Genomic DNA, 14,028 nt, shown 5'->3' with positions numbered 1-14,028 from the left:
CAGCCTGATTTTTATGGCCTTCAAAAATACCAAAGGAATTGAAGCGCCAAATACAACATGAATCAGAATTGTAAGTACTATTAACAACCACATCAGAGGCACAGAACTAAGACCCCCATATCAAGTAGGAATTAAAACTGGATAAAACAGCATGCATATAAAAGCACAGAATGCATTGCATTGCCTATTGGCACCAAGATAGCATTTAAGAATATTACCCTTCATATCCACGGCAGACTGGTAAGAGATGTTGGATTACGATCACAGAAACGAGAAAAACTATCAGAAAAGCTCTGTCACTTTCTCTGATATAACCTTTTTTCCAAAACCCGAAGACATGTCAAGACTAAACTTGTTTAGCTCTTGTATTACGAGAAAAACTACATCTCAACAAGACTGCAACTTATTTTATAGAGTTGAGTGTGATTTTTCTAAATACACATTATACAAGCATAAATACTACTTGAAAGCATTACTTACAGATTGCCAAGCAAGAGATTCCATAATGCGATGTTCACAGCGTTCTAGATGCTTTATCATGTCCCTTGTTAGGCTCGGCTCAGCTTTAATAAAACTTTCAATCACCTTGTAGAAGTCAAAAGCTTTTAAATCAAATACATTGAGAATCCATGGGAAGGACAAGTCTGTTTCAGCACTGCTGCCATCACTTTGTGAAGCAGTTCCTACAAGGAAGACAGATCAGTATTACCAAGAGCGCTACATTCTTTTACTTCTGTTGTATCTCCTTTTTTGTGTTTATTGAATCATTGCCAGTTTGGAAACTTCAGCAACCACTGTTTTCTTGCTATTTACTGTATTTTATGTATTAGAACAAATAGCAAAAACTATTGATAAGTAAAAATGCTCTTTGGCACTTTAGATTCAACTTACTGACATACGTAGCCATGACAACTTCAAGAGCACATGCCAGAAGAGATGTGTGGAAGATGTTATCATTCAGCAGTTTGCTAAGGGAAAAAAACAAGTCATTACTACTTGCCTTAACACTAAAATAGCGGATAATAATAATAATGAGTTATGGGCACATACCTAAAATTGTGCACTGAAAGGCGCTCTTCTTCCTGAAATGCATAAATCAAGCTTGTGATTCTTTTTGGAATTCAGAAATGCAATACCAAGTTACAAGTACTAAACTTACCGACTTTAGCATAGACTCCATCACTCTGTAATACAGCCGTACCCCAAGTATATATCTCTATTAAAAAAAAAAAAATTACAATTAGTTCTTCAAACTGCATCAGGCAGACTCATGTTTTATTGATTTAGAATATTCTTTTTTTTTTTCCCCCCTTTCTGTTTTGTAGTTTGGGTTGGTTGGTTCAGTTTTTTTTGGAAGAGATACTATAAAAACCTCATTCTCCTCATCTATAATTGTCAGTAGTACAGGAAAGGCATCAAAGGCCACTAGGGTTTGTGAGCACCTCAACCACACGAAGACCAATCCATGTTTATGTCAAGTCATGGCCTACAGGAGAAAAAGCAGTGCTGACAGACAGAAGGCTACAGAGTACAAACTTGGTTGTATTTGCTTTCCAAAAATTCTTGTAAAAAGCACGGCTGGCCTACTGATTTTATAAGGAAGCAAGTCACACTTTGCATAGTTTCAGGCTAAGTTACCGTAATGAATGCAAGTATACCTTTCACTACATGCATTATGCCCAGCAATTTTCTTATTCTTCATTAAAGTGCTTCTAGCACACTCCCCCACCCAGCTCCTATTGCTCCTTAAATAATGAAAATCACTTGTTAAATATCTTTACAGAGCATTAGAAAAAACCACATCCTTTCCTGAAGTTGAAGAGTATTGTTGCTTCCTGACATTATTAATCTTCACTGAAGGAGGACAGTCATTATGTCTGCTCTCACACTAGCTAGTAGCAATAGAGTTCAGATGAGTAATACTCAAACAAAACGCTAGTTACCTGTGAGCCAATCTCAGCACATCCCTGTCCAACTGCTTCAGCAAATTTCTTTTTGAAGATGTGGCCAAGACTTTCCACTCTTTTCAGGATACTATCTTTAGGGTTCACTGTGCAATTCTAGTGGAGGACAGGAAGGAAGGCAGGAGAAGAGGTGGCAAGGAAAGGATATTTTACTTCAAAAACATTTTAACGATTTAATCAAATGAGTCCTGCATCACTTTGTAACATCTCTTAATCATGTCATCAGCATAAATCAGAGTGGACTATTTAAAAAGATGGAATATATAACATATACGTGGTGTTCAACAATTCCCAGTAACTACAGCTTCATTTCTCACATGCATCTAAACTGCAACTAATACTAGTAATATGAGTACTACCAACTATGTTAACGTCTTTCAAGTTTTAAGTACGGTTAAGTTGCTGAATATGGACACAAGAGATCCTCTGTGAACACATCCTTCTTTTCTTCCTATGTCTCCTTTATACCCCTTTATTTTTCCATCTGATGTATAAACCATTAGCACAGTAACAGACAGGTTTAAGTACTTACAGTCTCCCAGTACACATCAGATAGATAGAAATGCTTTCTAAGTTCGGAGTTTAGGAGTAATTACATTTAAACCATCCCAATGAAAATGTACATCTTCCAAAGTGTGTGTTAATAAAAGAGTTACCAGAACACGCGTATCAGATCTCTATGAATAGGTTTTAATTGTGTGACAATTCTAACAATCTTTCAAACACATTTCATCAAGTCACTTCACTTACATTGAAATACGTGATAAGGGTATCTGATGGTTTATCAGTTGCTGAGTTTAAAATCATCATCAATTGCTGAATTGTATTCATTGCAGCTCTGGAAAAAATAAAAAGCATTGAGGTTGACTCAGTTTCCAGAAACGGAACAGCACTTCTGCGAACAGAAAAGTTTATGATTTCAGTTCTCAACTCAGTTATCAAACAACCTTCTGGGAAATATCTGTTGTACTGTGTTAATCATTGTGAATTCTAATAACCTGATTCATCTAATTCTCGCATTATTAGAATGATTACAACCCATAAGTAAGCAACCAGAAGATATAAGTAATAAATAAAGATCACTTCTAAAAGCAGTAAGGTGGAATTGCAATCCCTGTATGTGAAAATATTCAGTTAAATTAAGCAAAAACCTAACAAAAAATTATTTGGCTTTTGTAAAAAAAGACTGGTGAATGAAAACAGCTTTGTTTCAAATCTTGTGATCGCAAGTATAGTAAGAAAAATGTACTGAAGTGTGGCACTTGATATCCATTCACAAGATGATACAGCCTTTTTAACATAAATACTTAAAAGAAAAGCCACATTTTTCTGAAGTAGAGCTGCCAATGTTCCCATTAGTAATAGCATGAGGTGGTCTTCTCCCACCCACCCCGGGTCTAAATCTAACTCAAGTTTTCATGTGACTTTTTAAGATTTTTAAAATTTTTAAGTCTCTTCTACTTCCAATAGGAAGGCTGTAATTTGCTGAAGTCCTAATTCTACCTTCTGTATCTGCAGCTAGGTTGGAAGATTTTTGCATTTAAGATCCTTAATTTTTAAACTGTTACGGATGAAGAAGAGGATGCGGACATTAAAGCAATTTTTCAGTGTTCCTGAGAATTATAAGTAGTATCTCCTTAGAAAGGAAGAACGATGATTCTTTATTGCCTAGATGAGAAGCAGAAGATCAAAAATATATGCATTACATTTTGTGAAGTGGGATATATTGAAATATTGAACTATGCGTCCATGTATAATCTTATTGGCTTTTTTTACAGTTAATTAGTAGAGAAAAATAAAAAAAGGCATCAAAACCATGTGCACATATACATAATGCTTCGAAGATTCCTGCTAAAAACAGATTCAAAACCATATTCAACATCCATTGATTTATATCCAATGCCTTTTTCTAAAAAGTTAAGACAAGAAGTTAACTTACTAAAGTTAACCCAAGTAACATCAGTATTTCAGAAGAGCTATAGTTTAAGAATAATTCTAATTCTTTAAGACAAATGCATAGGATCTTGTATTTGACAGATTAAGTATCTTGTTAGGGTATTTCTCTGAAGACAGCATTTTTCAATTTATCTTTTAAAACTGAAATTCTGATGACAAACATTTTTCATGACTTTCAGAAGGATCAGTATTCTAAGATAGAGCACAGCACTTTCTCAAATTGCGCATGTTATGCGGGAGGTGACTGAAATATCTGTATGTGGGAAAATAAGAACAACGATCTTGCCATACAGGACAAGAAGATAAGTGCACAAGCTAGTACCTAACAGTCCACATTTCCAACTTTTGGGGACATAATGTATTCTTCTGCCTTTGTTGTTCGCACATACATACAGAACCATGGTATCCATTACCATCCATGAATACTTATGTGGACTGGTTTATTTCAAGTTCTGTGTTAAGCAATACCATAAAGTTCCTATTCTTTTAGGAAGATTATTGTAATGATTTTTCACTTAACATCTAAAAAAGTTTGATTCCTCAAGTGGTATAGCTATTTCCTGAATTTTTTATTCAATTTCTGCACTGTTTAACCTCAGTTTGGCTTGTATCACTCAAAAAATAAGTGGACAAAGAAAAAACGTTTAGTCATCATAATTGTATAGTCCAAAGACACATTCTCTAATCTATTTTTCAGAAGGCTTGGGAAAAGCACTTCTAACAGAAATTCTACTAATGATAATAAAAAGCTTGAAGACAATTGAAAAAATTGAATGAAAACAACCCATAATTATGGTGCTCTGAACTAGTACTTACACCTATTTTATCTACTGGTTTTACCTGAATTTTATGTAATGGACCAGATAGAAAACCACTGATGAAAATGATTATATTCTCACCAATTTCAGGGGGCTTAAAAGCAGATCCTAAACATCTAGCTACAGTAAGAAAACATTATAAGAAAACTCCAAGTATTAAGTCTAGTGCTTTCATCATAACCTGTAAGGGGATCTACTTAATGCAAGGAGTTAGCAATACACTTCATACTCTGCATTGGTGATCAAAGGTTTACTGCCATCTAGTGACAGCTCTGTGCTTTATGAAAAACAGTTGCTACAGCCAAAGTCATTCCTATTGAACAATAAACTACTTGGGCTATCTCAAATGGCAGCAATTTTGGAAAACTCAGAGAAGTCCCGAAGTCTGAATGGAGAGAATCTGAATCTCTCACTAGAGCTCCTCAGAGTTACTTTAGCACATTTCAAATTTTTAGCAGTGTGGAAGCTTGCTACTCCTGGACTTTATTAATAAAGACTTCCACATCAAGAGTTTTAATCAAGCATATTTCAGTGTTAAGAGTTGTTTTCTTAATGCCAGTACAACCAAGAAGTGGCAGCAACAAGCTGCCAGTTTGTGGAAAAAACAGGATTTGTTGTCAATGACCTTCTTGTTAAATACATTTCAAGTTATAGATGGTCTAGATCCTGATATCACACATTTAGTCGGGGAACCACCAGTCAAGCTGTTGCCTATGTGGCTAAAAAAAGCATCACTAGCAGCTGAAGACTGGAAGTGTAAAATTAAAAGGCACCATTAAGACAAACAAATAAAACCTTTCACAGTCACAGGCAATTAAAAGTTCTTTTGTGCACTGATCAGTATCTAATCTCAGCTGCATGTCTCCATTCAGTATTTTTATTAAGCTTTTCAGAACCTTACTGCTTAGTCGGCTAAAAAACATTTTCTATACACACTATTTAGTAGGTTTTGTAGCGGATGCACAAGCCCAGAGTCCATTTCATTCTTTCACAAGCATATAGACACAGTAGAGGCATTTTAAACAAAAATTAAAATAATTTTTACTCATTTGAAAAAATGAAAGTAGTAATTAAGCATAATACTTCAATTTTTCACCTCTACAAAATGCTAAAACGGAACTAATTTACATAGCAAGCATGGAAAACAAACTTCGCTGTCCAATTTCATTAAGCCTGACACCTTCAGAACAACTGCCTGTGCAAACAGTTATGTTTGTCCACGTAGCACATGACACTGCGGTGACGCAGCTGACTGGTTCTTGAGCATCCAGGAATTTCTAAGCACTGCTCAATAAAAATCTTTCTCCTTTCACTAAAAAACTGTGTGGCACACAGGGAGAATAGCACATACAGATCTCATTTCCTTTCTTAACTGAAATCAAGCTTGGAGTTTTCCTGCACTGGATTGCAGATCGAACAATCTGCAATTAATACCACATTTCTACCATATCTCCCCATTTTCCCCAATAGACCAGAATATACTAGCATTCTGGAACACTTATTTTGACATTATATAAAGAAAAAAGGTTTGTACTCCAAAACGTTCATCTTCACTTATAGAAAGATGACAACACTAGGAAGAAGATACCATGGGAGAAGAAATGCGTGTATAAGCAGTTTTGTATCAGGAAAGGAAGCCACAAGATCTAGACTTAAACTGATGATGGGAATATGGCAGACAAAAGTACTAGTGTGAAAGTAAAAAGGTTGTTCTCACAAGAACAGATACAGTAATCTATTTTACACATATTAGACTTAGACATTTTAGACATATTACACTTCTTAGACAATTAAGTAAAAGCCTTCCTATGATTTCCAGCAACTTCACCAGCAACATTTGCATTTGGCATTCTCAGTACATGCTCACTACTCATTAGGAACCATGACTACAGTCTGTTTTATAAAAAAAATACTTTAAAGAAACCAAACCAACTACTCTTGAGATGAGTATTTCAAGCTAGGACATTAAACAAAAGAACACAGTTTAAGTGAAAAATTCATACCGAACAGGTGTCTGTGGAAGTATTACATTAAACTCCTCATCTGGATTGTTTTTTCGTGGTGTTCTCTCCAACTGTGAACTACAGAAATATAAAACAGACTTATGAAGCACACAAGTAATCCAGAAAAGTACATGTTCTATAGAAACTTAATTAAAATTAATCTGCAGAAAAACTATGAAACAGATTTTTAAGAGATCTAGATTTCCAACCATTCCACATGTTAGAGCAATGTAATTTATATTGTTAAGGAGATCTATGAGTAGGTTGTTGGACTGGATGACCCCCAAATTTCCCTTCCAACTTGAAGTTTTTCCTAGAATTCCTTTTATAACAACTTAGTTTATATGTACTACTAGAATAGGGACTGCAGCACCTCTCCTATAAAGAGAGGCTGGGAGAGCTGGGACTGCTCAGCCTGGAGAAGAGGAGGCTCAGGGGGATCTCACCCAGGGCTGTGAATCCCCGCAGGCAGGGGGCAAAGAGGCCGCAGCCAGGCTCTTTTCAGGGGTGCCCAGCGCCAGGCCAGGGGCAGTGGGCACCGAGGGGCAGGCAGGAGGCTCCCTCTGAGCACCAGGCAGCACTTGTGTGCTGGGCGGGCGGCTGAGCACTGGCCCAGGCTGCCCAAAGAGGCTGTGGGGTCTCCTCCTGGGAGAGCGGCACAAGGCGCCTGGACGGGGTCCTGGGCACCCTGCACTGGGGGGGCCCTGCTGGAGCGGGGAGGTCGGAGCAGATGGCCTCTGAAGCTCCCTTCCAACAACCTCAACCGTTCTGTGATTCTGTATTATGTACAGCTCCATTTCAATCCAATTCTAAATGAATGTGTTTTCTAGTGTAGGTAAAGTCAGTCTCATGCTGTGAGCACACATCAAGTGAAGTTGAATTGTCAATAACCACTGTTACTTCAGAGTACGACTAAAAAAATCCGATATCTGCATTATTGAGCAGCACCAGGGAATGTGCCAAGACACCGGTACTCAACTGTTTATTCTGTTAAACAGTCAGTGGCATATTTCTGTCCCATGCAAATCTACTATTCCCCCCGATAATTTCTGGGTACAGGCCAGAGGTCAGAATGGGCTCAGGAGCACTCCCAGCAGGCAGCTTATACATACCACCAGCTGGTTTGAAGAAGTTTGACAGCAAGGACCCAGCTGTCCCCAGAGCCATAACACATTCTCAGGCACATGTAATAAACTAGCATGCAACCTCCTCTTTGCAATTCCTCAGCTGCCACTGGACTGGAGGGACTTGCACAGTAAGAATTGGGTTACAAAGTCCATATCGTTTTATCTAGATATGTAGCAACTTGTTTTATGATTACTTAAGCCGTAATACAAAGCAAGGTTGGTGACACCAGAAATAGCTGAACTACAAGCCCAAGAGATCAACAGGATACAGAGATCTCCACTTAGAACACAGGACAGGGTGGGGTGGGGGAACAAGCTCACGTTTTCTATTGTAGTGCAACAGCAGTAAGAGGAAACATTACCATGCTATGACATCGGGCTGAAGAGTTTCATCATGATCCAGAAACAATCTTGCGTCTATGTCTTTGTTTTTGAGATACAGCTCATTGTATTCTTTCGAGAGAACCTCAACCTCAAAAAAACATTGAAAAATTTTATTTTACAGCACCAAATTCGACAATTCGCTCAATAACGTAGGCTAGCACTACCTCATGAATACAACCAAATACAACGCTGAAAAACTCTAAGAAAATGACCTTGGAACTCATAAAGTCACTTCTTATACAAAGAGCTGAAACATACCCAGAGGAAATTTACCGTTCCCATGTGCAAACAAAGATAATCCTTTATAAGGGAAAACAATTGAAGATCATGAGACATTTCTGAAGAAATATAGGTCTTGATACTGTGAAAGAGCTAAAAATAGCTGGAATAGAAGATGTAGACCTGCAAATCATACTAGTGTTTCTAGGCTTTTAAATCTTTCCTTCCGGAAAAGGATAGAAAAATGTGTCTTTATGTGCAGGAAACATAAAATGTGTGCCTTTCAAACAGCTACTAGACAATCCAGAAGGCCCCCATCTTTGCTTGTTTGGAGATGGAAGCTTAAAGATGCAAAGCTTAAACTTCGTTAAGAAGTTTTCTTATTACTCATTAATGTTTGTGTTGATGTAACTTTTAAGAGACATGCCTAGTTCTACAAAAACAAGCCGTTATTTCATAGTCCACATTCTTCTTCTTAAAATTACTTCTTCTAAAAGTTTCTTAGTTGATTAGATCCCACATTGATACATTATCTTGCATGAAAAGTTTGTGAGTTTGAGTGACTAACGCTAACTGGAAGTCTAAAACTGTTCTTCAGGGCCAGATACCAGCCTCCACATCAACTCTGCCACTGTGCTTCTGCAGAAGCAGTCAGTCACTTCAATTATCTCTTCCCTGAGCCCTTAATCATACTAAATAATGCTGTGCACATTCCAACAAGAAAAAACAGGCAGTGCATACAACAAATTAACCCCATACCTGTCCAAGCAAAAGCTGCAAGCATCTCTTACATGGCTTTGCTCTTCATCCTTTTTATCTTCACCAAATTTGCACCAAACTGATTTCATGGTTAGAACTTTGAGGTAAGGACTATTAAATCCATACATTTTTAGACTCCAATCATTCCTTTAATTTTTCATTAACAAAGCTCATCATCTTTTCATCTTTCATAACCTTCCTAATAGTTTAAACATTCTTTTTGTCTGAAGTATTTCAGTATCCTATTAACATCTATAAGCTTCAGATTCTTTCACTGAAAAAAAAAAAACAGCTTCGAGACCAAATGGCAGTACTGTGTTATTTCTGAGGAAATCTTCAGCCAAAAATAAAAGTTCTGAATCAACTCATCCATTAGTTCATACAGCTTGATCATCAAGCATGCAAGTGAAGACAAATGTAAGCAATAGTAAGTCCCAGAAGTTTTACTTGTTTTGGAAACAACATTAAAGTTTATTGGAAGCTCAGTGGTTTGTGTTGGTGTTTTTGTTGTTTTTTATTATTATTTTAATGGAAATAAAAGACAATTCAAATGTCCCTTATCATTATCAATTGTATGGATGAACTTTGTTATGACTGATGGTTAGTTGGTTTATATATAAGGATTGACTACCTCTGAAATACACCTGCAACTTTTTGCTTTGTTTTTAAACACATCTCATGCAGGTTTCAGGAGAAAGACTCATGTGATAGGTCTTTTCTTCAAATATTATTTCACAGATTTTTCTTCAGCAGTATTAGGCTATTATTCTGATACTATGCTTAAATTGTGCAGTTGGTTGAGAACCCTGGTTAATTTGAGGATAAACTGTATAATGACCGCTGCCTCAAAGTTCATACAGGGCTTCTAAATTGTACACACCCAAACACAAAATCTAGACAGATTGCTGATACAGAACACGATGTTGCACTTACCCTGAAGTTCATATTGAAAGGGATAAAGAGATTTCAGTGGGTCTTGTATTTCGTTCCCCACCCAACATACTATAAAACTGAACACAACGTATACTTGGCATACCTGCAGACCTTCAGTCTGACAAACGGCTCATTTTCACAGGGCTCTAACTAACAGTGACACACAGCTAAAACTACTCTTTAAAGAATGATGGATGTAACTTCTTTGAAAGAAGTTCTCTTGCATGCAATTCTACAGAGGTACTCTGCTGCATCCAAGCTACAACTCAGTAGGATATTAGTAATTCTACAAGGACACAGCAGTGCAAACTCTGCCAGTTGTGAGACTACGTCTGATCTTGTGGAAACTTCTCACACATGACTAAATACATGTCCCAGTTATATTAAGGGATGTAATTGAAGATTGTATGCAACCACAGATTGACTTTAGAGTCTTGATATTCTAAATTGTAACTTAAATTAATGGCTTTACCAAGATTATGGATATTCAACTCTGTTATGCTTTGCTTTGAGCAAAACCACTTGCTCAACCTCAGGAAAATCATTTATTAGATTCAAATGTAAATGCTACATATACCCAATGAATCCTGGAACCCCTGTGAAGTCACATTCCTGAAACACACTGCATTTCGCTAGATTATTTCACAACAGCCTATCAGAACTTGATCAATGTGTAAAGAGAATCTTAAATAATCTGGCATGAAGTAAAGTACTGCTGTTGAGCTTAAATTCCAGTTACCTGTGGTAGTCCATTTGAAGCTACAATACCCATAGAATTCAAGAAAGGAATAAAGCTTGTGAAATACACATTTTTGACCTAGAAAAAGGAAAAAGCATAACATTAGTAACATATGCAGGCAGCCATGCATACGCTGCTTTCATGTCTTTAAGTCAAGAAACTAAACGAGACGCTTTTATAACAGTGTTTTGTTTTCAATAAAGCAAAAATAAAGTTACCTACATATCCAAAACTTAGTTACATGTAAGCACGCAGCATATAATCCACAGCTGGAACATTAAATTTAAAAAACATTTAAAAGTTTAAAAAAAATTTAAAAGAACAACACTCCTTCCAACCCCCTTCTGCTTCTACTATGATCATCTGCTTGGGTATTCAAAAACAGTCCTTTTTATACAGGAATAGATTTATCAGGAGAGAAAGAGGGGAACCGGGATTTTACAATCCCACAAAGAGCTGTGCATTAGGTGTGTACATTTTTTCCACTGTGGGATACAGCTGTGAAACCCCCCCTTGAGAGTAGCCCATGCTACACGCTCTGATCAGCATGTAACTTCACACTGTATTCTTCACAGTTAAATAACCCTAGTAAAGTTATCACCCATACCATGGGACTATTTTTTAGACTACCTACAAGAGAAACTGCACAACAGTATAACACCCTCACTACTGAACTTAAGAGAATCAAATAAGCACAATTATAGAGATTTTTAAAAACTGTTTAAGCAAACACATTCCAGATGGGGTTTAGCAGAAGATCTAACATACATTAAAACAGACCTTACCTCATCTAAATTACAATCGTGCTCTTTACAAAGGATTTCAATAACTTTTGTGTCAGTATCAACTTGTTTTGAAGTGCGTGTACTCCTGTTCTGACCTCTTCTTGGAGTTCGAGTTGAACCATTCACAGTCACTGCAGTCACAGCAGACTCTGGAAAGACAGGCAGAACCATCACAAGGTTAGTCACCTTAAGAAAAAAACTTCAGAGATTTAATTATTTATATGACTCTTCAGGCATTTAATTATTTTCCCTTTTCATCTGTTCAGCTGGGTAAGAAAATTACAGAAAATCTATAGAAAAAGAAAACCAATTTTTAAAATCCTATATCAGTATTTGGACATTGTTTTTAAAACACTATTCAACACAAAATTTAATAGCACTTTTTGTGAGCAGCAAAGAATATTTGTTAGCAGCATAGAATATTTTTAAGCAGCATAGAATAAGTAGCAAGGCTAGGAGAGCCTTGTCTTTTCACAGATGAGTACTATTTTTTCTATTTTTATAGAAGTGTGAAATGATGAGCTGAAAGAGTGACTTGACATTTCTGAAGGTTAATGAAGTCACACAGGATGTAACTGCTGGTGGGAACCTGGAGTATGGTTCTACAGAGAATTCTTCCTTTCCCGAAATATCCCAGTCAAGCATGAAAAAAGAAGTTCACCTTGAAGATATCAAAAACCTTAACTAAAATGAGGTTAAAACATCTTGTTTTGTTAAGCTCAAAGCAGACAGCCTCAATACCATCAGCTTGAAATATCTGAATTATATTAAGAACATATTAATACAGTTAAATGTTTTAAAACTGATACTCCAATCAGTATGCTGTTCTCATTTGTAACTTCATTCACATTTGATAACTGTTCTATGAGAAAACGTGACAAATGACACTGCTCTGGCAGTTGCATCTTAAATCCCATCAACCCTCAGCCAATATCATAAAGCTCAGACAAATGGCCTGATTTTTGGGCAGTCCTGTGCAGACCCAGGAGCTGGACTCAATGATCCTTGTAGGTCCCTTCTGCCTCAGGATATTCTATGACGACACTGTTTAAGCACAACATGAAGCCTCTCAGTCACAAGGACTTGAATAATACGTTGTGTTATTTGCTAAAAGAATGAAGCACTGAGTGACAGCTTGAACAGCACCTGTATCACACAGCCCAAGTCAGAATAATGCCTTACACTTAAAACAACTGAGACCCATATTTGCAATTTAGACAGAAGTAGTTCTTTTTCAGTGTTTCTTTTTCAAGATAGAAAACACACATCCTGTCTTTTAATAATGAGTTTTTTTAATAATGAGTTGCTGGTCTTCATAGTTTCACTATGGATATTTAGTGGTAAAACAACAGAAGCACAAGTAGATTCGGGCTATGAATTCCACTACCTCACCCAAATCCAACACAGGATATACCTGTGTATTATCAAAAACTGTTTTCTACATACTGCAGCTCCAAATACTTCAGTGTACCAATTCTGTAGCTTGTGGAAGAAAAATATTCAAAGACAAAAATAGATTTCTATCTTTCAAAGTTAGAAGTAAATGCTTCCTTTCTCTGAATTGAGTAGTTTCCCAGGCTTTACATATGAAAATTGAATGTACAAAAAAAGTTTGCTGAACATGACTTTCTATTGGTAAGACCCATTATATTTTTGCCTAAAATAAGGAAGAACCACTTGCTAATACCAAACAGACATTAGTAGAAATCTACATTTTTCCTCTCCCGTTTTATTTTGAGCTACAACTGCAATCAATTTATCCACCATGTATTTTTTTTTAATGTTTGTGTAGTCCTGTACCTTGCACACTTCAATTGTCATCATACTGCTATAAATCAATGAATTGAGAGTCATAGCACCATCTTCTCCTTTTGTAATTCAAAGCAAACCTAAATAATAGTACTCAATCAACATCTACCCAGAATTATTTTAACAAACCAAGACTACTCTTCTTGCAGGCTTCTAAACAACTGGAATGAGCAGAGGGCATTGCAAATGGATGGCAGGAATAGAAAAAAATCAAAATATTAAATACACTGCTACATTCAAATAATTCAGTTCAAGTTCATTAGCATCTAAATTGAACTAAATATTAAAAAATCCATTTTAAATGAGGTTAAGAAATTTCATTATATTAATTGTGAATGTTATAAAGACTAGTGGAAAGTTTAAAAATTTACTTTCTACTTAGTTAACAAAAACATGAAATCCTTACTGTATGGTTCCTTGAGCATAGCAGGTGGTGACAGTTTGATAAAATAATCTAAGACACACAGCAACAACTGGAAAGAAATCACCAGGTCATCTTCCATTTGCAACACTTTACCTGCAAACATTAAAA

At 36.4% G+C, this 14,028-nt stretch overlaps 1 protein-coding gene across 4 annotated transcripts in view; it reads right to left on the bottom strand.

Annotated features, from left to right (window-relative positions):
- The window catches only part of RB1 (RB transcriptional corepressor 1), an 82,049-nt gene that overhangs the window by 52,540 nt on the left and 15,481 nt on the right, over positions 1 to 14,028 (bottom strand). For all 4 annotated transcript variants that reach the window (XM_048046559.2, XM_066988886.1, XM_013179557.3 and 1 more), the window contains 11 exons: positions 13,903 to 14,013; positions 11,688 to 11,836; positions 10,903 to 10,980; positions 8,231 to 8,340; positions 6,742 to 6,819; positions 2,715 to 2,802; positions 1,944 to 2,060; positions 1,160 to 1,216; positions 1,051 to 1,082; positions 892 to 968; positions 481 to 683 (listed from right to left, as the gene is read on the bottom strand). In XM_048046559.2, coding sequence (XP_047902516.2) covers positions 481 to 683; positions 892 to 968; positions 1,051 to 1,082; positions 1,160 to 1,216; positions 1,944 to 2,060; positions 2,715 to 2,802; positions 6,742 to 6,819; positions 8,231 to 8,340; positions 10,903 to 10,980; positions 11,688 to 11,836; positions 13,903 to 14,013 — 1,100 coding nt within the window. The remainder of the gene's footprint in view (positions 1 to 480; positions 684 to 891; positions 969 to 1,050; positions 1,083 to 1,159; positions 1,217 to 1,943; positions 2,061 to 2,714; positions 2,803 to 6,741; positions 6,820 to 8,230; positions 8,341 to 10,902; positions 10,981 to 11,687; positions 11,837 to 13,902; positions 14,014 to 14,028) is intronic.

The sequence above is a fragment of the Anser cygnoides genome, chromosome 1 (assembly GCF_040182565.1).
Source record: "Anser cygnoides isolate HZ-2024a breed goose chromosome 1, Taihu_goose_T2T_genome, whole genome shotgun sequence".
In the NCBI taxonomy this organism is placed as follows: Eukaryota; Metazoa; Chordata; class Aves; order Anseriformes; family Anatidae; genus Anser; species Anser cygnoides.
Note: the sequence above shows the minus strand (reverse complement) of the source record. Positions and strands in the feature narration are given on the sequence as shown.